The sequence below is a fragment of the Asparagus officinalis genome, chromosome 4 (genome assembly GCF_001876935.1).
Source record: "Asparagus officinalis chromosome 4, Aspof.V1, whole genome shotgun sequence".
Lineage (NCBI taxonomy): Eukaryota > Viridiplantae > Streptophyta > Magnoliopsida > Asparagales > Asparagaceae > Asparagus > Asparagus officinalis.
The window spans coordinates 135,770,691-135,793,225 of NC_033797.1; the positions used below are offsets into that span (position 1 = coordinate 135,770,691).

Consider the following 22,535-nt stretch of genomic DNA (forward strand, 5'->3'; position numbering starts at 1 on the left):
GCCAAAGATATGATGGTCAAATATTTTGTTACATTGTACACCTAAGCACTTCAAAAAATAGCAAGTTACAGAGAATAGAGCATCTGTCACTACATACTAAACTGATGAAATAAAAAATGACTTTAAAAATATTCCATTTTTGTATTTTGGTCTAGGAGTGATCTTTGATGTAGGTGGGTTTAAAAAACAGACGTGGGTAAAACCTTGGGTTTAGTAAACGAACAACCTTTTGGGAATGAATGGGTTTATAAGTAAATTGGGCAAAACTTTTGATCGACTATTTTAGGCCTAAGAGTGATTTTGGAAGTGAGTAGGTTTAAAAATAAATGGGGATAAAACTTCGGGTTTATATCTAAGAACCTTTTTTTAGAGTTCTCGATATTAATTCCTTAGATCTTTTATATTTTGAATTTAGCCCCTAAAATCATTGACATTTCTATTGGGTCTCAAATCATTGAAATTTCTATTGGGTCCCCAAAATAGTTATTTTAAAATTAGTCCCTCGAACTATTGAAATTGCTATTAGATTTCTTACTTCTCATAAGTCATAATTGTTTCAAATTAATCTCTCTAGTGTTGTTTCCTACCATTGATTAGAGAGACTAGTTTCAAAATAACTTAAGGATTAAGGGACCTAATGGCAGTTTTAATGATTTGATGGACCAATTTGTAAATAACTTAAGAATTGCAAGACCTAATAGCAATTTCAATGATTTGAGAGATTAATTTCAAAATAGGAAAATTTTGAGGGACTACTATATAATTTTTTTTAAGTGGGCATGTTTTTAATGAACCGAGTAAAATTATAGGTTTATATGTAAAAGAACAAAAATTCCCGAATAGCAAATTTCAATGATTGAGGGATTAATTTCAAAATATGAAAAAATTTAAGGAACTAATATAAATAAACTTTTTTAAATGGGTAAGTTTCAAAATAAACAAAGGAAGACTTTGGGTTTATTTGTAAAAACAAATATAATTTGTGTGAAACATCAGTGGCGAGTATCGAAGTCAAGACTACTTCAGTTGGAAGCTAAAGTCATACGAATTGAGATAAGGATTGTTCATTTTCAAGATCACGTAATTTTGTAATAAGATCTATTTTGAGGTGCATTGTAATATGAACCGTATAAAACCCAATTGCTTTAGTTAATAGGAAAAAGTTCGTTAGATTTGCATATCTGTATTTGCATATCTGTAGCAGAATATGTACTTATATTGCAGATTATATGTTTGTTTATCTGTAATTATACGACATTGTTAATTTTTATTTTTATTTTTATTTTTATTTTTTTTCTTGGCATTGGAATCCACTAACATGACGACACGACATTAATATTCAATTTTTTAATTGAGGCAAGGTTCGCAACGTTTTTCACGACAAATCGAATAATACAGCTATTTTAACGAAATCAAAATCTAATCATGATTACCAGCTACTTTGTTGATAACCAAACATTGGAAATTGAAATTTGACTAGCATTTGCTGTTGCAGCTCTATTTCTCGTCAACCAAACAGTACCTCAGTGACAGGGACTTTGAAAATCATTTTCATGTGTTGAATTGGAATAAAACATAAATTCTAGGATCACAAGTAATTGAATAAAAAAAAATACTAACCTGAAGTATCGGACAGATGAAATGTCCCGGGATTCCAGGAGACATATGCCCCACCGAGTTCTGCACCTTATCAGCAAAATCTTTCAATCTCTCAAGTATAGGAAGAACACTATCCTTCAACTCCGGCCGATCCTTTCTCCTTAATTCTACACAATTTAGTCCAAGAACAGCCAATTCTCTGGTCTCTTCTATCGGCCATTTACCAGCTCCTGAATCCAAGACATCGACCAACGAATCAACTTCCAATGCCATTTCTACTCTGTATGCAAGTCCCATTGGCGACTTTCCAGTAATCAACTGCAAAATAATCACCCCTAATGCGTATGTATCTGATTTCGGTGATACTTGTCCTGTCCTCTGATACTCAGGATCAATGTAAAAGAATGTGCCAACAGGCGCAGTGTCCTTATACATTGTGGACTTGGAAAAATTCAAATCGGGTAATATAGTAGAGAGACCCACGTCTCCAATTTTGCTTACGAAATTTTTATCGAGCAAGATGTTTGCAGGTTTGAGATCACGGTGGACTATAGGATCAGGTTTTGAGCTGTGGAGAAAAACGAGAGCTGAAGCGATTTCCCAAGCGATTCTGTAGCGGTAGTACCATGGAAGTGGACTCGTGTTGTTTTTGCATTGGAGTCTATCTTCAAGGCTGCCATTTTCCATGTATTCATAGACTAAGCAACCATGATCTGGACAGGCACCGATAAGGAGGAGGAGATGTGGGTGTCGTATTCTTCCTAGGATTTCAAGCTGAGAAAATAATAACATAATTTTAGATTAAAAGATGAAATATTCGAAAAAATGTTAGCTGAGAAATAGCATAAAAAGTAAGTTCATGGTTTAGATTTAGATGGAATTATATGCCGGAAAATAATCTGTAGGTAGTAGGTTTTAATGAATTGATTTTATAGAAGAAATATTTCTCAAACCTATATGTTGATAGCAGGAATTTCTTCTCAGTTGTCCTCTCTTAAAAATTCTTCAACCAAATCCAAGAAACAGACCAGGTGAAGATTTATTCAGAAAACAGTACAACCATAGTTTTAAATATACCTGACATGGCCAATATATCGGCCTATATACCCTTTTAAAGGCTTGTCGCGAAACGACACTGTCTCAATATCCTTTTCCACTTTTGACAATGTTTAGGCGATAATATCCTCGACATGACCGATATATCAGCCAATATGTTGGTCGATATGTTCTTTTATATGGCTTGTCACAAAAGTATATAGCTCTTTTGGCAAATTTTAGGCAATATATCATGATTATTCGGATGTATCAAGTGCAATATATCATGATTATTCGGATGTATCAAGTGACATTTTGGCCTAAAAAATCGGCTGAAATGTTATAATGTTGATTTGGACTTTTATTCGTTTTAAAAGATTGGTTAGTGATCCTAAATAAACATTGTTTACATTTTCGTATGCATACATTTTATTAAGTATGCTTAGATTACATTTTGGGCATTATATTATATATGCACATCATCCGATATAGCACCCCAACATTTACTACATATCCACGATATTTCCCTGATGTCCACAATCCCATATAGATTTTGTTCGTCCAATATTTCCCTGATATTCGATATTTAGAACCTTGAGTACAACTTCCTACAGGAAGTTAGTTCCAGAATTCTTCAACACTATGAAGCAAATCTCGAGAGTATCCTGTTTGATTCTTACCTTCTTGTCCAGTCTCTTAATTTTCCAAATACTTTGTATTCAACACAGAAATATTTTAGAACTTCAATGTTATTGGATAGAACGGAGTAGCTTTGATATTCCTGGAGAACAACTGACTTAGGCATGCTAACCTATCAAAAGGCATGGTCTCCAATGAAATTAGCTGATTCACTTTGTTCACTTTGAAACATAACGTAAACGCTCAGTCCTACAAATTTAAAAAAAAAAATGCATTTTGAAGACTATTAGGCCATGCATTAAGCTACAAGAAAAAGGACTGTGAACGTGCGTGTGCCAGCTGGCATCTCAAATCACGTGTGTGCGTGAAACCAAACCCAAGCAGCGGCCAGCGGGTATTCTTAACCGGCCCAACATCGTTTCCTATAAATACACATGTTTACCTAGGGTTTTGAGATGTGTGGGTGAAAAATTACAGTGGGAACAGCGGCAGGGAATAAAAGGCTACGGGGAAAAGTCTGCGGAAACAAAAGCAGAGAGAGAGGTTGAGAAAGTTTTCGGCTGCAGAGGTGAAACAGCGGCAAACAGCGGCTTGGAGAAAAAGTCTGCAGGGAGTTCTTGGCGGCTGTTTTTGAGAGAAAAGCTGAGAGTTTTTTAGATGAGAGAAAAAGAGGAATTTACAAAAGAGAGGTCAATTTCTTTTAGGTAAAAATTAGATCTTTTTCTTTGAGGCGAGCTTGTGGATTGTACAAGTCGTCGGTGTTCTTCTCATAGTGGAATCTCCCCTCACCCCTCCCGTGGATGTAGGCAAGTTTGCCGAACCACGTAAATCTCGTGTATTTATTGTTTTCTGTTTGTTGGCTATTGCTTGTAGGTTCCCTCAATATTCGGTCTTAGAGCTGATGAGAGGAAGAATGTATATTTCACTTTGATGAAATATATCACTTTCAATTCTTCTTTTCTTTGAGAAATAAGAATTTCATTATCTATTCGCGTTTCCTTTGAGAAACAAGAATATAGAGGTTGACTTGTGCTTTTGTGATAACAAAAGCCAGGGCTTTCTCTCAGGTGATATCGCTTCTGCGGCGGTGGGCGTGACTTTGCGCCCAACAATTGGTATCAGAGCTGTTATTCAGATTGGGAATGGTGTAGCTTCTGATTTGAGGTGGTGCTCGGTAATTTCCTGAGAGAAGCGGATTCATTAATACAAGCGGAAAATGGCGTCAACAAGTAAAACAGTTAAAGTGGGAAAATACGAGATTGAAAAATTCAATGGGAAGAATGATTTTTCCTATTGGAGGATGCAGATGAAGAACACGTTGATTTCGCAGAAATTGCACAAAGCTTTGGCGGGAAAAGAGAAGAAGCACAAGGATATGTCTGATGAGGATTGGGAGGAGCTGGATCTGGAAGCACGGGCGTCGATTATCCTTTGCCTTGAAAGGGATGTAGCTTTCTTGGTAGATGGAGAGGAAACGGCTGCGGGCGTGTGGTTGAAGTTAGAAAGCACCTTCATGACGAAGAGTCTAATGAACCGGATCTATTTAAAATCCAAATTGTATACTTGCAAGATGGACGAGGGCTCGTCAATCCGGGAGTACATCAACAAGTTCGATAGGATCATATCGGACTTGAAAGACATTGAGGTGACAGTGGAAGACGAGGATCAGGCGCTTCTACTACTTCTATCTCTGCCGAAGTCTTATGAGAACCTGGTGCAAACACTGATGCTTGTGGGAGACAATTTGACGATGGATGAGACTAGAACGGCGCTTCTAGGGGATGACCTTCGAAAGATTGCAACCGGTGACATGACTACTGGTGGTAACAAAGAACAAGCGCAGGGATTGTTTGCTAGAGGAAGGAGCAATGAGCGAGGAAAAGGCAAGGGAGGAAAGTCTAGATCTAAATCGAGACCCCTTGCGGGACGAGCGTGCTTCAAATGCGGTGAAGTTGGGCATTTCAAGGTTGACTGTCCTAACAAGAGAGTAGGTGGGAAAAAGAACAACAACAAGACCGAGAGAAGAGAAGGCAAGGAAGAGGCGAGTTACGCATCGGAGGAAGGGAGCGATAAAGAATGCTATGTTGTTACGGGTGGCGAAGATACCTCCGGTAAGTGGATACTTGATTCAGGTTGCTCTTACCACATGTGCCCAAATAGGAAGTGGTTTACTACCTATAGGAGCATTGATGGTGGAACTGTATTGCTGGGGAATAACCATGCTTGTAAAACGGTGGGGCTCGGTGATATAAAAATCAAGATGCATGATGGAGTGGTCAGAACCCTAACGGACGTGCGGCACGTTCCCGACTTGCGGAAGAATCTTATCTCAGTGGGTGCATTAGACTCCGGTGGCTGCAAGATTGTTACAGAGAACGGAGTAAAGAAGGTTGTTCGAGGTTCCCTAACAGTGATGAAGGGTGTTCGTCACGGTAATCTATATACTCTCTCGGGTACGACGGTGACAGGAGATGCAGCGGTTGGAACTGATGGAAGTGGTGGAGACCCATGTGAGCACACCCGGTTATGGCATAGGCGGCTTGGGCACATGTCAGAGAAGGGTCTGGTTCTGCTTGGTAAGGAGGGTTTGCTGAAGAATCTGAAGAAACCTTGCATGGATTTTTGTGAGGATTGTGTGTACGGAAAGGCGCACAGGGTCCAATTCTTGAAAAGCAATCACAAGAGCAGAGGTATACTAGATTATGTGCACACGGATGTTTGGGGTCCGGCTCAGACAACTTCCAAGGGTGGTTCCAGGTATTTTGTCTCGTTCATAGACGATCATTCTAGGTATGCTTGGATTTATTTTCTGAAGCATAAGAATGAGGTATTTGAGATATTCAAGAAGTGGAAGGCGATAGTTAAGAACATGATAGGAAAGAAATTGAAGACATTAAGATCTGACAACGGTACAGAGTATACAGATGGTGCTTTCAAGAAGTTCTGTGATCAGGAGGGCATTGTTCGACACTGGACAGTCAGGTCAACACCACAGCAGAACGGGGTCGCGGAGAGACTGAACCGAACATTGCGGGAGAAGGCAATGAGTATGCGATCTTATGCTGGATTGGGCAATGAATGGTGGGCAGAAGCAGTGGCTACAACATGTTACATTGTGAACCATTCTCCACATTCTAACCTAGATGGTGATACACCCTATAGGGTGTGGTCAGGGGAACATGCGGATTATGAGAGGCTCAGAATTTTCGGATGTACCGCCTATTATCACGTCAACGAGGGAAAGCTTGACGCGAGGGCCAAGAAGGCGATATTCTTGGGGTATGCGAAGGGCGTAAAAGGCTACCGCCTTTGGTGTACAGAAGATTCGAAGTTTGTGATCAGCAGGGACGTTACCTTTGATGAAAAATCCATGATTGCTAGGACGCCCAAGGATGATGGTGTTGGGACTGTTGGGACTTCAAAGTCCCAGGTTATTGAGATAGAACCTAAAGACCAACCAGGTTCTAGTCATGTTCAAGTGGGAAATCAGGTAGATGATGAGCTTGAGCAGGAGGAGGTTCAGCAAGAAAATATACAAGCAACACCAGCTCGAGGATACTTTGGTTTCCACTAGGCCAAAGCGAGCATACAAGCAGGTACAGAAGCTGGGGGCTGATCAACCCCTGAAGCACTATGGGCAGGTTAATTTGGTTGAATACGCACTCTCGGTGGAGGAAGATGAGCCGGTCTCCTTCAAGGAAGCTATTCGGGATAAAGATAGTGAGAGTTGGTTGGCTGCGATGGAGGAGGAGATGGAATCTCTTCGGAAGAACCAAACATGGGAGGTGGTCCCATTGCCCGTAGGAAGAAAAGCTATTGGTTGTAAGTGGGTGTATAAGAAAAAGGAAGATCCTTCAGAGCTCGGTGGTACAAGGTACAAGGCGATGCTAGTGGCTAAAGGGTTTGCACAAAAAGAGGGTGTGGATTACAATGAGATCTTTTCTCCGGTGGTAAAACACACTTCTATTCGGGTGCTATTGAATATTGTTGCTCATGGTGATCTTGAGCTGGAACAACTCGATGTTAAAACAGCCTTCTTGCACGGAGACTTGGATGAAGAGATCTACATGCAACAACCTGAGTGCTACAAGGTTGAGGATAAGGAGCATCATGTATGTCGCTTGAGGAAGTCACTCTATGGACTAAAGCAATCTCCTCGACAGTGGTACAAGCGATTTGACTCCTTCATGCTGAAGCATGGGTTTTTCCGAAACGACTATGATTGCTGTGTTTACATTCGGAAGCTTCGTGGAGGTGATTATATTTATCTCCTTTTGTATGTGTGGAGATAGATAAGCTAAAATCTCAACTTAGCAAAGAGTTCGAGATGAAGGACATGAGCGCTGCTAGGAAATTACTGGGTATGGAGATTAAAAGAGAGCGGGCGAATCAGCGATTATTTTTGAGTCAGAAGGGCTATATAGAACGGGTGATCGCGAGGTTCAGGATGCAAAGTGCTAAGTTGGTGGCGACTCCATTGGCTCCACACTTCAGGCTTTCAGGTAAACAATCTCCCACTACAGCGGAAGATAAGGCACACATGGAGCGTGTTCCTTATGCTAGTGCAGTTGGCAGTTTGATGTACGCCATGGTGTGTACACGTCCAGATATTTCACAAGCGGTTAGTGTGGTCAGCAGGTTCATGGTGAATCCGGGAAAGGCGCACTGGGAAGCGATGAAATGGGTCCTGAGGTACTTGAAAGGTACCACGGATACGAGTTTGTGTTTTGGTGGAAATACATGTCAGATTGACGGGTTTGATGACTCTGATTATGCGGGCGATCTAGATAGACGGCGATCTACTACTAGTTATGTATTCAGAATACATGGAGCTCCAGTTAGTTGGCGATCGATGTTGCAGGCTACAGTGGCACTTTTTACTACAGAGGCCGAGTACATGGCCATGACGGAGGGAGTGAAGGAAGCATTGTGGTTGTGGGGTCTTCTAGACGATTTGGGGATTGAGCAGGAGAACGTGAACTTGTGGTGCGACAGTCAAAGTGCGATTCACTTGGCGAAGAATCAAATTCATCATGCTCGTACCAAGCATATCGATGTCAGGTATCATTTCGTGCGGGACGTCATAGAGGAAGGTGATATTTCTCTCATGAAGGTGCATACGAATGAGAATCCAGTAGACATGTTGACCAAGGTGGTCACATGTAGCAAGTTTAAGCATTGCTTGGACTTGCTTCATATCAGCCCTTGTTGATTTGCCCAAGAGGACATGGCCCTTCGGGGCGGTGATGGGGTGAGGTGGAGACTATATGGAGAATAAATTCTGAACTACGGTTAGCTTGATCCCGGTGAAGGGTACGTAGGCAGTCGCGATAAAGTGACGCAGCTGGTTTGATCTGGTTTAACCGATGGAGATCTCTCTGGTGATGTTCGCGGTGTTCTTCTGGTGTTCGTCCAAAATTTGAGGTTTATCAAATGATGTACGAGGTGGAGAATTGTGAACGTGCGTGTGCCAGCTGGCATCTCAAATCACGTGTGTGCGTGAAACCAAACCCAAGCAGCGGCCAGCGGGTATTCTTAACCGGCCCAACATCGTTTCCTATAAATACACATGTTTACCTAGGGTTTTGAGATGTGTGGGTGAAAAATTATAGTGGGAACAGCGGCAGGGAATAAAAGGCTACGGGGAAAAGTCTGCGGAAACAAAAGCAGAGAGAGAGGTTGAGAAAGTTTTCGTCTGCAGAGGTGAAACAGCGGCAAACAGCGGCTTGGAGAAAAAGTCTGCAGGGAGTTCTTGGCGGCTGTTTTTGAGAGAAAAGCTGAGAGTTTTTTTAAGGAGAGAAAAAGAGGAATTTACAAAAGAGATGTCAATTTCTTTTGGGTAAAAATTAGATCTTTTTCTTTGAGGCGAGCTTGTGGATTGTACAAGTCGTCGGTGTTCTTCTCATAGTGGAATCTCCCCTCACCCCTCCCGTGGACATAGGCAAGTTTGCCGAACCACGTAAATCTCGTGTATTTATTGTTTTCTGTTTGTTGGCTATGCTTGTAGGTTCCCTCAATATTCGGTCTTAGAGCTGATGAGAGGAAGAATGTATATTTCACTTTAATGAAATATATCACTTTCAATTCTTGTTTCCTTTGAGAAATAAGAATTTCATTATCTATTCGCGTTTCCTTTGAGAAACAAGAATATAGAGGTTGACTTGTGCTTTTGTGACAACAAAAACCAGGGCTTTCTCTCAGGTGATATCGCTTCCGCGGCGGTGGGCGTGACTTTGCGCCCAACAAGGACGGTTTTCATCAACATAGCAAGAGATGCCTCCTGATTCATGAGTTATATTATTCTAATGGACAATCCATTTCCTTTACCCTAATATATATTTCTTAAATGTCAATAAATGCAACATCATATATTTTCAAGGCTGTAAACTCATGAATCGTAATATTTTTTAAATGTCAATAAATGCAATATCATATATTTTCAAGGCTTTAAACTCATGAATCATAAGCTTTTTTTAATTATACTAGTATAGTGCACGTGCGTTGCACGTTGTTGGATTAATTTTATGTTTATCTTTTTTTATAATAAGTTTGGTGTTAGATGTAATTTGAGGATTTTTACTATCTTTTTATCATTAAAATCCTAGAGTAAATATAATCTTTTATGAGGTTTATTTGTGATATTTCAAGGTCCTTTTTGTAAATTTTATAGCATATCTATAAAATTATGAAGTTTCAAGGTTGTTTTGCAAATTTAAAGGTTTACTCTATAATTTTTCTAAAATTTTAGTTTTATAAAACCAGAGCTTTCCAATTAAACTTATGAAATACCTGAAAGACATTATTCAATTTGTGAACCTAAAAAGCATAGTTCTATTTGTTTTATAATTTAAACATAATGTCTGATGTTTATAATTTAGCACATGATGGGGTTTTTTATTCACAAATTTGTAATATAGTTATACTATTAGGAAGGATAAATAACATACTGACTGTAAAATAATAATTTAAATATTTTGTATTAATATGAAAAATTTTATGTTCTATGACAACTAAGAAAATACTCTATCAGAGCTAAAAAATTAACCAAAATCTATATAGTCCTCTGAAAAGACTTAATCAGAGCTTCTTTAATTGTTAAGAACAAACATTATAAAAAAAAGTTATGGGGTCTTACAATAATGTGTGTCATTATTTTGCTCTAACAATATTTTTAAGTTGAACCTACAAATTTCAATCAGACAACTTTTTGTGAATGATGGATTTTGCAACTCAGTACATGATTTCTTAAGGAACCATCATGATGGGTATGACCAAAGTATATCCTCAGTTCAAAGTTAATTTCCACAATAGCAGACTGAATATTATTTGATGTTAAAATTTTTAAACTTTTTTCTTCGTTACGCTGGAAAATATGGACTGCTATGTGCATATTATGCTAGTGCTAAAGATCTTTGCATATACATAGTAAGAGCATATACATAGTAAGAGCAGAACCTAAAACTCTCAAAGTCATTTATATAAATACAGGAAACTACTCTCGTTTCTTATTCAATTATTCATCTTACTTGATCAGTTGGAAGTGAAGTAACTTGATGTGTCATTTCCAGAATTTAGTCTTAAGACCTTGAGCGCTAAATAATACACACATGTCACGAAGCCTCACTCTATATTTAGCTTATTTCGAAATCTTACTTTATTAGTGTTAATAATGAAGTAGGAAATTATACTTAAAAGAGAATTCATAGAAAATTTTAAAGAAATTAGTTGTGATTTATAGTGGCTAATATAAAAATAAACAGTTGAAACATTCTCTATGATTATGGTAGTGATCATTAGTGAGAATTAAGAAAGAGAGAGTAGGAGATTAATTTGTTATTGGGAGGTTATAAAAATTAAGTATATTTAGTTTCTGCTGAAATTAAAGGATAATGTTTGTTGGGGGTGGGGGGTGGGGTTTCATTATTGTTAGTGATGGAGATTAATGGATGAAATTAAAGATTAGGAGAGGTTATGAGTGAGAGATTAAATAAAAAATTTATAGGTGATTAATGGAGAGGTTATGAATATGAAGAGGTTATAAGTGAGACATTATTATTATTATTATTATTATGTCCAACTCTTTTTACCCATTTGCATCATCTTAAGTTTTGATAGCACATTACAACTATAACTTTAAAATAAATTATGTATTTTATTACTTTAAATAAAATATTTTAAGTAAAACATATTTTGTTAAATCATGAATTTCATACTTGATTGGGTTTTATGGTTCTCAAAACAAAAATTAAACACGAACTTCAAAAATCTTGATTGACCAATGAAGACATAAATTATAATAAGCCAAATCAAGTAAAGAGAAATTCTAATGGTAAAATATCAGTTGAAACATTCTTTATAAAAGATAGAGAACGAACCTTTCACTATAAATCATGCTAATCTCATCATGTTACAATTATAATAAGAGATTGTAAGTAGTGGTTAGATGTGCAGAGAATGAAATCCAAATTATGATATTGATAATTAGTGAGAATTATAAGAGACAGTTAAAATATATGAGAAAACCTTAAATCTTATTATGAGATCTCTTGGGCTTATATAGGCCCTACAAAATACAACTTACAAATAAGTCCCTATGGGCTTATATAGGCCCTACAAAATACAACTTACAAATAAGTCCCTACATATTACTCATATGTCAACACTCCTCCTCAAGATAAACTTACAAATAAGTCCCTACATATTACTCATATGTCAACACTCCTCCTCAAGATGGGCGAAAGATATCTACTAAGCCCATCTTGTCACATCCTCTAACCATATCTACTGAGTTAAGTCCCTTAGTCAGATAATCTGCTGCATGGTCCTTAGTTGAAACACGACTTAGCTCCAGTAGTCCACTATCCAACTTCTCTTTGATGAAGAACCTATCGATCTCAATGTGTTTGGTTCTATCATGCTGCACTGGGTTGTTGGCGATACTGATGGCTGACTTGTTATCACACCACAACTTCATCTTAGCTCCTTGATCCAGCTTCAGCTCCACCAGCATACTCTTCAACCATAGCAACTCAGCAACTCCTAAGGCCATAGCTCTATACTCTGCTTCAGCTGTTGATCTCGCCACCACTGATTGCTTCTTGCTCTTCCACGAGACCAAGTTGCCTCCTATAAAGATACAATTTCCTGAGGTGGACCTCCTGTCATCAGCACAGCTAGCCCAATCAGAGTCACAATAACCCTCAATGCTCATTTGTTCATTCTTCCTGAAAATCAATCCTTTTCCTGGGGCACTTTTCAAATACCTAAGAATCTGGTATACTGCGTCCATATGACCCTTCCTCAGATCATGCATGTATCGACTTACCACGCTCACTGCAAAAGAGATATTGGGACGTGTGTGACTCAAATAGATCAACCTGCCCACCAGTCTCTGGTATCTGTCACGATCAACTGGCTCTCCAGCCTCAGCACCAAGTTTGAACTTCTGATCGATCGGTGTAGTTACAGGTTTACACCCTAACATCCCTGTTTTTTTGAGAAGATCCAGTACATACTTTCTTTGGGAGAGAACAATCCCCTCACCTCCTCGAGCTATCTCTATCCCAAGAAAATATCGAAGCAAGCCAAGATCTTTCACCTCGAATTCCTTACCCAGTCTCACTTTGAGTTGAGCAATCTCCTTCTCATCATCTCCTGTAATAATCATATTATCCACATATACCGCCAGCATGGTAATGTGGCCTTCACTTCGTCAAAAGAATACGGTATGGTCGGCGTTGATCTGCTGGTACCCCATACCAATCATAGCTCTTCTGAATCTGTCAAACCAAGCACGTGGAGACTGCTTCAGGCCATAAAGAGACTTCTTCAATCTGCAGACTTTGCCCACTGTCTGATCTGTGTCGAATCCTGATGGTATTTCCATGTATACCTCTTCCACCAGATCTCCATGAAGGAATGCATTCTTCACATCTAGTTGGTATAGCTTACATCCACCATTTACTGCCAGAGAGATCAAGATCCGAGCAGTGCTCATCTTCGCTACCGGACGAGCCTTGTAGCGTCTCATCATAGTCAATTCCATACGTCTGGCTATACCCTTTTGCCACCAGACGAGCCTTGTAGTGCTCAACTTGTCCATCTGGATTCTGCTTCACAGTGAAGACCCACTTGCATCCAACTGCTCTTTTTCCTTCTGGTAGTTTTACTAGCTCCCAAGTGCGGTTCTTCTCCAGAGCTCCTAGCTCCTCGTGCATAGCTGCTTTCCACTTTGGGTCTTTCTTAGCAACCTGCCAATTATTAGGTACAGTAACAGAGTCTAATGATGCAATGAATGCTCCATGTGCAGGATGAATATTAGAATATGATACAAACTGGGCAAGATCCCAACCATATCTATCGGGAGGATGTCCCGCATTGCTGCGAGTAGTCCTCCGTACTGACATTGGTGTGGGAGGAGTAAGAAGAAGAATGATATCACCTTAAGAGGAATCTGATGGTGGTGTAGGTGTCTCAGGAGTCGGGACAGGCGTTGATAAAGGACTTGACACTAGTGGCACTGTAGGTACTGTTTCTGCAATTTACTTTCCTTTCTTACTATAGATAAGTAGCCCCCCCTGAGCCGTGGGCCTAACACCTCTTGTCTCCTTATCCTCTTCTTCTTTATTCTCCTGCTCCTCCTCAACCAATTCTCCTTCCCAAGGAATCGTTAGAGAAATCGATTTCTCCTTATTATTCTCTACATTATTCATCTGCCTCTCACCATTCTCCCCTTCTCGCCTCATACTTTCAGTATTGGGCGAGTCACCAACAGATGATGGTACCTTTTGTGTGTAATATGGCTCAAATTCACGAAAGCACACATCCATGCTCACGAACAGTCTTTTCTCCACCGGGCTTCAGCAAACATATCCCTTTTGAGTAGCAGAATATCCCACAAAAATGCACTTCACCGCTCTAGGGGCAAGCTTCCCGACTGATGGTCTGTTATCCTTCACAAAGCACACACAGCCAAATACTAAGAATCTCACCATTATCTCCTTTCAACGTCTCACACGGAGACTTCCAATCCAGTACTCTCGAGGGCATTCTGTTGATCAGCGCCGCTGCAGTCAATACTGCTTGCCCCCACAATGTTTCTGGGATATTCATGGAGATCATCATACTTCTAGCAACCTCTAAAAGATGTCTGTTCTTCCTTTCCGCTATCCTATTCTGAGCTGGTGTGTATGGACATGTAGTCTGGTGTTATATTCCCTGAGATGATAAGTATTCTCCAAACACCCTGTTGGTGTACTCTGTCCCATTATCAGATCTTAAAACCTTCACCACTGCTCCATATTGAGTCTGAACATACCTATGAAAGTTTTGAAAGCAGCCAAACACTTCACTCTTATTCTTCATCAGATATAACCAAGTAACACGAGAGAAGCAATCAATGAAGGTAACAAAATATTTGTATCCATTCATAGAACTTGTGGAACACAGTCCCCACACATCTGAATGTATCATATCAAATACATAAGAACTCCTATGATCAGAACTAACATAAGAGCTTCTAGTAAGCTTTTCCAACTTACATGCATCACACACAAGTTTCTCTTTATTTACTTTCTCAAATAAAGATGGATACAACCTACTTAAAACACCGAAAAAAGTATGTCCCAAGCGTTTGTGATGAAGCATCAACACATTCTCAGCACTCATCTCAGATCCTACTTCTGCTCTCTCTACCATTAACACCAAAGCTGAATCTAGCCATTCACGATCCAGATACCACAGTCCATTACGCCATGTGCCTGTCCCAAGTCTCCGTCCTGTCCCCTTCTCCTGAAAGATCACCTTGAGAATATCAAAAGAAACAATACATTTTAGTTGGAGGATGATAGAACTAATGAATAAAAGATTGACTGGAAAGGAAGGAGCATGCAAAACATTGGACAAAGTTACAGAACCAGTACAATCAACTGTACCCTTACCAACCACCGGCTGAAATGTACCATCAGCTGTTTGAATACTATCAGGCGATGCTAAGTGAGTATATGATGAGAACTCACTAGCATTACCTGTCACATGGCGAGATGCACCGGAGTCGACTATCCACTCTGATGATCTGTCGGGAGACATAGAAGCAAGAGCATGTATGTCATCAGTACCTTTGTTCGGATGAGCATAGGTAGCAGTGTTGCCTCTGACGAAGAACGAAGTAGATGCCTCCGCAGTCCCATTCCTCAAATCTCCATCCCCTGCTACTTGCTGTTTTTTCCTGAGTATCGTGAGGAGAGCACGATCCTCCTCTGTAAAGACCACCTCAGCTTCTTCTTCCTCTGCTACCGTCAGATTCGCCCGATTCCCTGCTCCTCTTCCACCTCGTCGACCCCCACGGCCACGACCACGACCTCCGAACTGTCCACGTCCACCCGAATCTCCATCCTTGGATGGCTTGGTGCAAGCATGCCGTAGATGACCCACCGCACCGCAGTTATAGCACTGTCGAGTCTCTCTCCTAGATCCAGTGTTGCTAGAGGCTGTCAGTGCTGACTTCACCACAGGAAGTCCACCTGTCCCCGCCTGCAGCCGAATGCGAGTCTCCTCCTGAATCATAGCAGAGACAGCCTCCTCAAGCGTGGGAATCTTCGGCTGAGCTAGCAGCATTGCGATTCGTTGAGCGAACTCTGATGTCAATCCCTTGAGAAACATCATAGTCCTCTCCTGTAGAAAGGTCTCCCGCTCTTTACATCCCGGGTCCTTGCAGCTAGCCCGGGGGGAAAAATGATCATAATCTAGCCACAGACGTTCCAGCTCTGTGGCATACTCCTGTACAGTCCGCTCTCCCTGGACTGTGGCGTCGATTTCTCCCTTAATCTGGAACACCCGCAAGTTATTCCCTACTCCATCATAGGTCCTCCTCAACTTTTCCCAGACGTCCTTCACCTTCTCAATGCCATCAACTGTGGCGGCGATCGACTGGACCAATGAGTTGAGGAGCCAGATATACACCAACATGTGAGTGGACTTCCACTCGTCTCTTCCTTCGGAGTCCTCTCCCTCCGAGTCCTCCTCCGGTTCTGTCGCCTCTCCTGTCAAGTAACCCTCTAGGTTCCTCCCTGCAAGGGTGTATCTCACCCGCCGTGACCAGCTCAGGTACGTACTAGGTCCATCCAGCTTCAGATCGATGGTCGGAAGCTCCAACTTCTTCGATGGTTTTGTCGCGCTCTCACCAGCCGATAATTTCATTAGCTTCATCAAAGTTGACACCTCCGTAGGGTTCAACTTCTTGATGATCTCCTCCATCGAACAGGCTTCAGACCTAACACCTGGTCATCTACTCTTCCAACCCTTGTTGTGTGCAGTGAAAATTTCGGCAGTATCTCTGCTGCACAACAAGAGTAGGATCGCAAACAAATTCTCGTTTCTCAGAGGAAACAAGAACCAAAAACAGTTATATATCTTATCGATGTGAGATATATACTCTTCCTGTCATCAGTTCAAGGACTGAGTCAAGGGAATCCATGCCAAACTCTAGGTTCGACACGGTGCACCGCGGGAAGGGGGTAGTGAGGATGGCTAAGGCGGCGTTCACGTCTGCGCAGGGGCTCGAGGGTGCTGTGGGGCGCAGTGAGGGGGCTGCGCTAGGGGGGCTGTTGTGGGGGGGGCCGTGAGGACTGTCGTGTGCGGGCTGTCCGTGGGGGGGGCGCTACGAGGGGGCGCTGTTGAAGGCTGCCGTGGGTGTGTGGGCTCTGCGAGGGGGGCTGGCCATGGGAGGTTGCCTGTGGGGGGCTCCTGGGTGGGGCTGAAAGGGGGCTGGGGGGCGGTGCTGCGTGGTGGGGGGCTGCCGCGGTGGGGCTGCAACGGGCCAAGAAGCAGGCCTGCTGTGGTGGGCTCTGCTGCGAGGGCGTGAATGCCCCGGTATGGTGCTAGTAGGGCAGCCGGTGGGGGTAGACGGCGGCTAGGGTTTTGGTGGAGGCTCTGATACCAAGTTGAAATATATGAGAAAACCCTAAATCTTATTATGAGATCTCTTGGGCTTATATAGGCCCTACAAAACACAACTTACAAATAAGTCCCTACATATTACTCATAAGTCAACAAAGACTAATATGTTAATGGGAGGTTATAAAATATAAACAACTTAGTCATGGTGAAATTATTTTAGGGGTTATGAATAATAATACATTTAAGTGAGGGTTATGTATGTATGAGGTATGGTTTATGTATGGATGCATGTGTTTAATGTATACATGTATGTGTTTTAAAGGATATTTTCGGAAGAAATGTTTTAACATACCAACACACCTTTATAATATTATTAGATTATTAAAACCATTCAGTTTGCAACCACTTGATGCATGGACAAAATAACCTTTAAAACTGCATTTTCGTTCTACAGAACTCGCAAAACATCGAGATCTAAATTAACAGATTGGATAATCTATTTCATGCACATGTATAAACGTGCATAACTAAATATATTTTCTCCAGAATTACTAAAATTTACTTCCCAATTAAAAGTTATTGTTGCAAATTACTGCATTTTGTCTTATTTGTACTTTAGCATTAAGGGAATTTCTCTTCCATTTTCCAATCCATATTGGGATAATAAACTTGATGGTACACCAAACAAATTCCAATGAATGAAGTTGAAACTTGACTCTGATGATTCAAAGTTCTGTTGCTATTACTAAAGATGAAAAACTAAGGCTCTAAACATCATACCTCTTGCTTGAATTGCTTCATTCCTCTAACCTCGTCCGAGGTTAAAATCTTCACCGCTGCTATAGTATGATGAAAGTTAGCCTTATAAACTGTTCCATTCGCCCCTGATCCAATCTTAAGATCATCTGAAAACAACAAAGTGGCAGCTTCAATCTCTTCCCATGTGTACTTCTTGTATTGCTCAGCCCTTTCGAGCCTTTTTTTATCTGCAGACTCACGAGCAGCACTGTCCTCAGCATCTTTCCTCTGTAAAGACTCCTTTTTGACACATTCTCTCACATATTGAGCCTCTCTTTCTGCTGCTTCTCGTCTTTCTCTTTCTACTCTGGCCATTTCTCTGACTTTCTCTTCTCTTAGTTTTATCTCATTGAGTCTTACTGCTTTCTCCTCATGCTGTGCTTTTAATTCTTTCAACTAGCATCAGAAATAAAGACTCTGAATAGGAATCTAATGAATTGAACTAAAATGAAAGTGGCCATAGATAACAACAGGGTCTTACTTCATGAGATGCATCAGTAGATTCATCCTGAGCAACTTCGTACATCTGTTGAATATGTCTGAGTTCAATTCTCAGTCTTTCAAGCTCAAAATCTACATTAACCTTCAAATAGACGAAGCCAACTTAAATAAGTTGTAGAACATCATCGCACAAAATATACTTGTCAATTTGCTGGATGTGAAGCACAGGATTTTGACCAATGATGTGAAACAGGATTAGTTCTTTTTTTTAATACTATTTAACTCCTTTCTTTGTAATGCACTGGTTGAAAAATAAGTCAAGATTCTAATTATTTCTTTCACAAGATGATGCGGTTTTATGTCAAAAACACCAAATATATGCAGATGCAAAGAGTATTGTAAAAGTCCATTTGAACATTACACCAAAACTTCGAAGATATGGTGCGGATAGAGGGTTATAGTTTTATATTCTAACATATGCCCCAGCAAGTTTAGCGCCCTTTTTTATGGGCCGAAACCTGGACTAACGTACCAGTGTCAATCTTTAGAAAATTTGCTTTATATTCATGGCCGGTGGACTTTGAACCGGGGTTGCTGTGATAGACTGATAGCATGTTAATGTCCCTCTAACCATTACACGAAAACATCGAACTTACGATGAGGACTGAGGGTTCTATGTTTACACTCTAACAAGTATATTGGTGTAAGGTTGCAATTTCATCCATTATCCGAGATTATTTGCATGTTTGGAGGCATGTATGGACTACCTTCTATATACAATTCACTGTTTTGATATTTCTCAAAATAAGATAAGTAGAAAGGAATGACATAATGCATTTCTTTTTCCAAATGAAAACAAATGAGGAAACTTCTTTAAAAAGATATAGCCCAAGTTTAAGTCAATTTATGAAAAAGTAATTCAATGACAAAAAGATCATTTATATTTCTTGATTGTGCTCCAATTTCTCAAGGATGTCTGTCATTCTTATGTAAAAACATTGTGTTACACGCAGGATTCTTCAGAACAATCTGTGGAGTTCGTATATTTTTTTCGTCACAGAACAAAGAATTCCCCTACAATAGAATAAAGTTTGTAACACAAGAAAGACTAATCTAAATGGAGTTAAAGAATTTATTCGGGAAAAAGAAGTGGAGTTAAGCATTTGCTTACATCACTCTGCAAGAATGAGGGGTTCTTTGCAATATCTGATGTTGAGGCCTGACCAGAATTCCATGAGCATGTATCTGTTTGGGTGCTGTTAATATGCTCCATCTCGGATGTATTAGAGGAGGAACTCATCAAATTATCATCAGTAGACACAGATGGCGTTCTAACATGAAGATTATCCCCAAATCTTGCAATAACATCACCAAAGTTCTGGTTTATAACTTTAAGTGCTTGGTTTCTCTGACTTGAAAGAGAAGGAGATTGAGTAAGAGAGAAATTTGATGATATCTCTGAGTTCATCCCTTCTGAAGGCAGAATAAAAAGGCATCAGAAAATGGTAAAGATAAATTTCAACACCTTGTAAACAGAAAATAAAACAAAAATTATATTGCTCTAGAATATGAAGTTTCTCGATTAAGAATTGAATCTAATTTGAATTAGTGGATTAGTACATATTTCTTCCCTAAAAAGTTGGGTAATAAATATATTTCCTTGTGTTATAAGTGAATATGTCTGAACGAATGAAGATTATACTAAGAAATATGCATGTATTTTAATTGCAAAGACAGGAATAGTTAGGAAAAATGACCCCCTTTAGCTTTTTTTTTTGTCAAAGGTTGTTACTAACCAAAAGCATGATATGTCAGGTTGTATGTTAATAACATATATCAACAAACACTTGGTCTTATGTGGAAATAAGAACTGCTATCTTGCATTTGGAGTCTAGCATACGCGGCCTTTTCGTAAGGGTATTAATTTATATGCTTATTACTTGATTTGTGCCCAGGACATTTTCTTCCCAAATGATTTCAATAAATCAATTTACCCAAAGTCTTAAACCATTGGATTGTGGGCTAATAACTTATATAAACACACCCAAGAAAGGTGATGAAATTCTCTCTATAAAATCTTAACATACTTTTTATTTTTATCAGGGTGTCTAATTTCCACCTTGTCTATAAAATAAGGAAGTCAAGTTTTCTCAAACAAATCGAGAAACTTTCCAACTTATACGGGTTGGAATGAGAATCAGCTTCCACCCAAAATTCTATTAGGATATGTGTAGCCTAACTATCAGACTCGCCCTTTACTTCAGATTGAAGAAGAAACAGGAGAAACATGATCGACGACGATGAAGTTCAAGTAAAACGACGAAGTATGCAATTTGATCGGATCGCGGTCGACCGCGCATGGCACGGCGGTCGACCGCAAACATGCACAGGCACATACTTTGGCCAGGAGCTTGTCGCGGTCGACCGCGCATGGCGCAACGGTCGACCGCCAAAAATTCCGAGAGCAACCCAGATTACAGTCATCGTCGCGGTCGACCGCGAGTGGCACGACGGTTGACTCGGTTGACCGCCAAAAGTCCAGAGACTTTCCTGGATTTTGAGTAGCTACGCGGTCAACCGCGCGTGGCGTGACGGTCGACTGCGAATCGGGTTTTGGCTCAGCTTGTTCTTTGGATATGTTTCCTATTCCTGTTTGTAATACCCTTATATCTATAAAAGAGTTGATTAGGACATGATGTTATTTAGAGGAAAATAGTAAAATTTTCTCCTACGGCGGCCGTGAACGTAGTTTCTCACATTGAGGAACGAACCACGTAAATCTTGTGTGTTTGTGATTGTGATTATTTTTCTCCTCTCTCCCAAATCTCTATTTCAAATCACATCAGGGAGGTTGTGCATCCCCAACAAGTGGTATCAGAGCGACCAGGTTCGACGCGAGCGATTTGAGGTCAGAGACATGAGATCTGAGAAGGAAACACCAAGATTGAGAAGTTTGATGGAACAAACTTCGGGTTCTGGAAGATGCAGATGGAAAATTACCTCTATCAGAATGATTTATACCTACCATTGGGAGAGAAGCCGACGGATATAAAGGATGCGGAGTGGAAGCTATTGGATCGAAAGGCCCTTGGAGCGATTAGTTTGACCTTGTCGAAATCAATAACGTTCAACATCAAGAATCAGAATACGACGACGGATCTCATGGCGGCGTTGTCTAGTATGTATGAGCAGCCCTCTGCGGCGAATAAGGTACATCTTATTAAAAAGTTGTTTAATTTGAGGATGTCCGAAAGCCAGAAATTCAAGGAACACCTGAACGAGTTCAATGAGATCACAGATCAATTAAACTCGGTTAATATTCAATTTGATGATGAAATCCAAGCCATCTTGATACTTGGTCAATTACCCGACAGTTGGAAGGGTACCGTTATTTCAATTAGCGGATCATGTGGTAAATCAAAACTAAAGTTTTCAAAGGTGGTGGATATGATTATGACTGAGGAGATTAGAAGATAAGAGGAAGGAATTTCTAATTCAGGGTCGGCGTTGAATTTTGAGAGCAGAGGTAGAAACAGAAACAGAAATAGAGGGAATAGCCGAGGAAGACCTAACTCGAGGAATGGAAGGTCAAAATCCAGAAATCGCAAGAGCAAGAAGGAGATTGACTGCTGGAATTGTGGCAAGTTTGGCCACTATGAGAATCGAATCCAATGACAAGAAGAACAAGACTGAAGCGAACGTGGCCTCAGGAGAATCAGATGATGCCCTAATCTGTTCGTTGGAGAGCAAGACTGAGTCGTGGGTGCTGGATTCAGGAGCTTCGTTTCATGCTACCTCAAATAGAGATTTATTTGAGAACTATGTTTCAGGAAATCTAGGAAAAGTCTATCTTGGTGATGATCAGCCCTGTGATATTGTTGGCAAATGAGTCGTGCAGATCAAACTCAATGGGTCTATATGATTAGTGATGTGAGACATGTTCCTAGTTTGAGGAAGAATCTAATTTCCATAGGATAATTGGCGAAAGAGGGATATGTATCAACCTTCGCATGTGATACGTGGAAGGTTACAAAGGGGTCCATGGTTGTAGCCCGAGGTACGAAGACTGGGTCCCTCTACATGACGATAGATGCACATGGTTCCATTACAGTGGCTGAAAACAAGGA

The 22,535-nt window shown here is 40.3% G+C and overlaps 1 protein-coding gene across 3 annotated transcripts in view; it reads right to left on the reverse strand.

Annotated features, from left to right (window-relative positions):
- The window catches only part of LOC109839471 (U-box domain-containing protein 35-like), a 31,333-nt gene that overhangs the window by 1,875 nt on the left and 6,923 nt on the right, over positions 1 to 22,535 (reverse strand). For 2 of the 3 annotated variants that reach the window (XM_020407906.1, XM_020407907.1), the window contains exons 6-9: positions 19,580 to 19,881; positions 18,449 to 18,550; positions 17,950 to 18,363; positions 1,621 to 2,373 (exon numbers count right to left, since the gene is read on the reverse strand). In XM_020407906.1, the coding sequence (XP_020263495.1) occupies positions 1,621 to 2,373; positions 17,950 to 18,363; positions 18,449 to 18,550; positions 19,580 to 19,881 (1,571 nt within the window). The remainder of the gene's footprint in view (positions 1 to 1,620; positions 2,374 to 17,949; positions 18,364 to 18,448; positions 18,551 to 19,579; positions 19,882 to 22,535) is intronic. The other variant, XM_020407908.1, reaches the window with a different exon arrangement.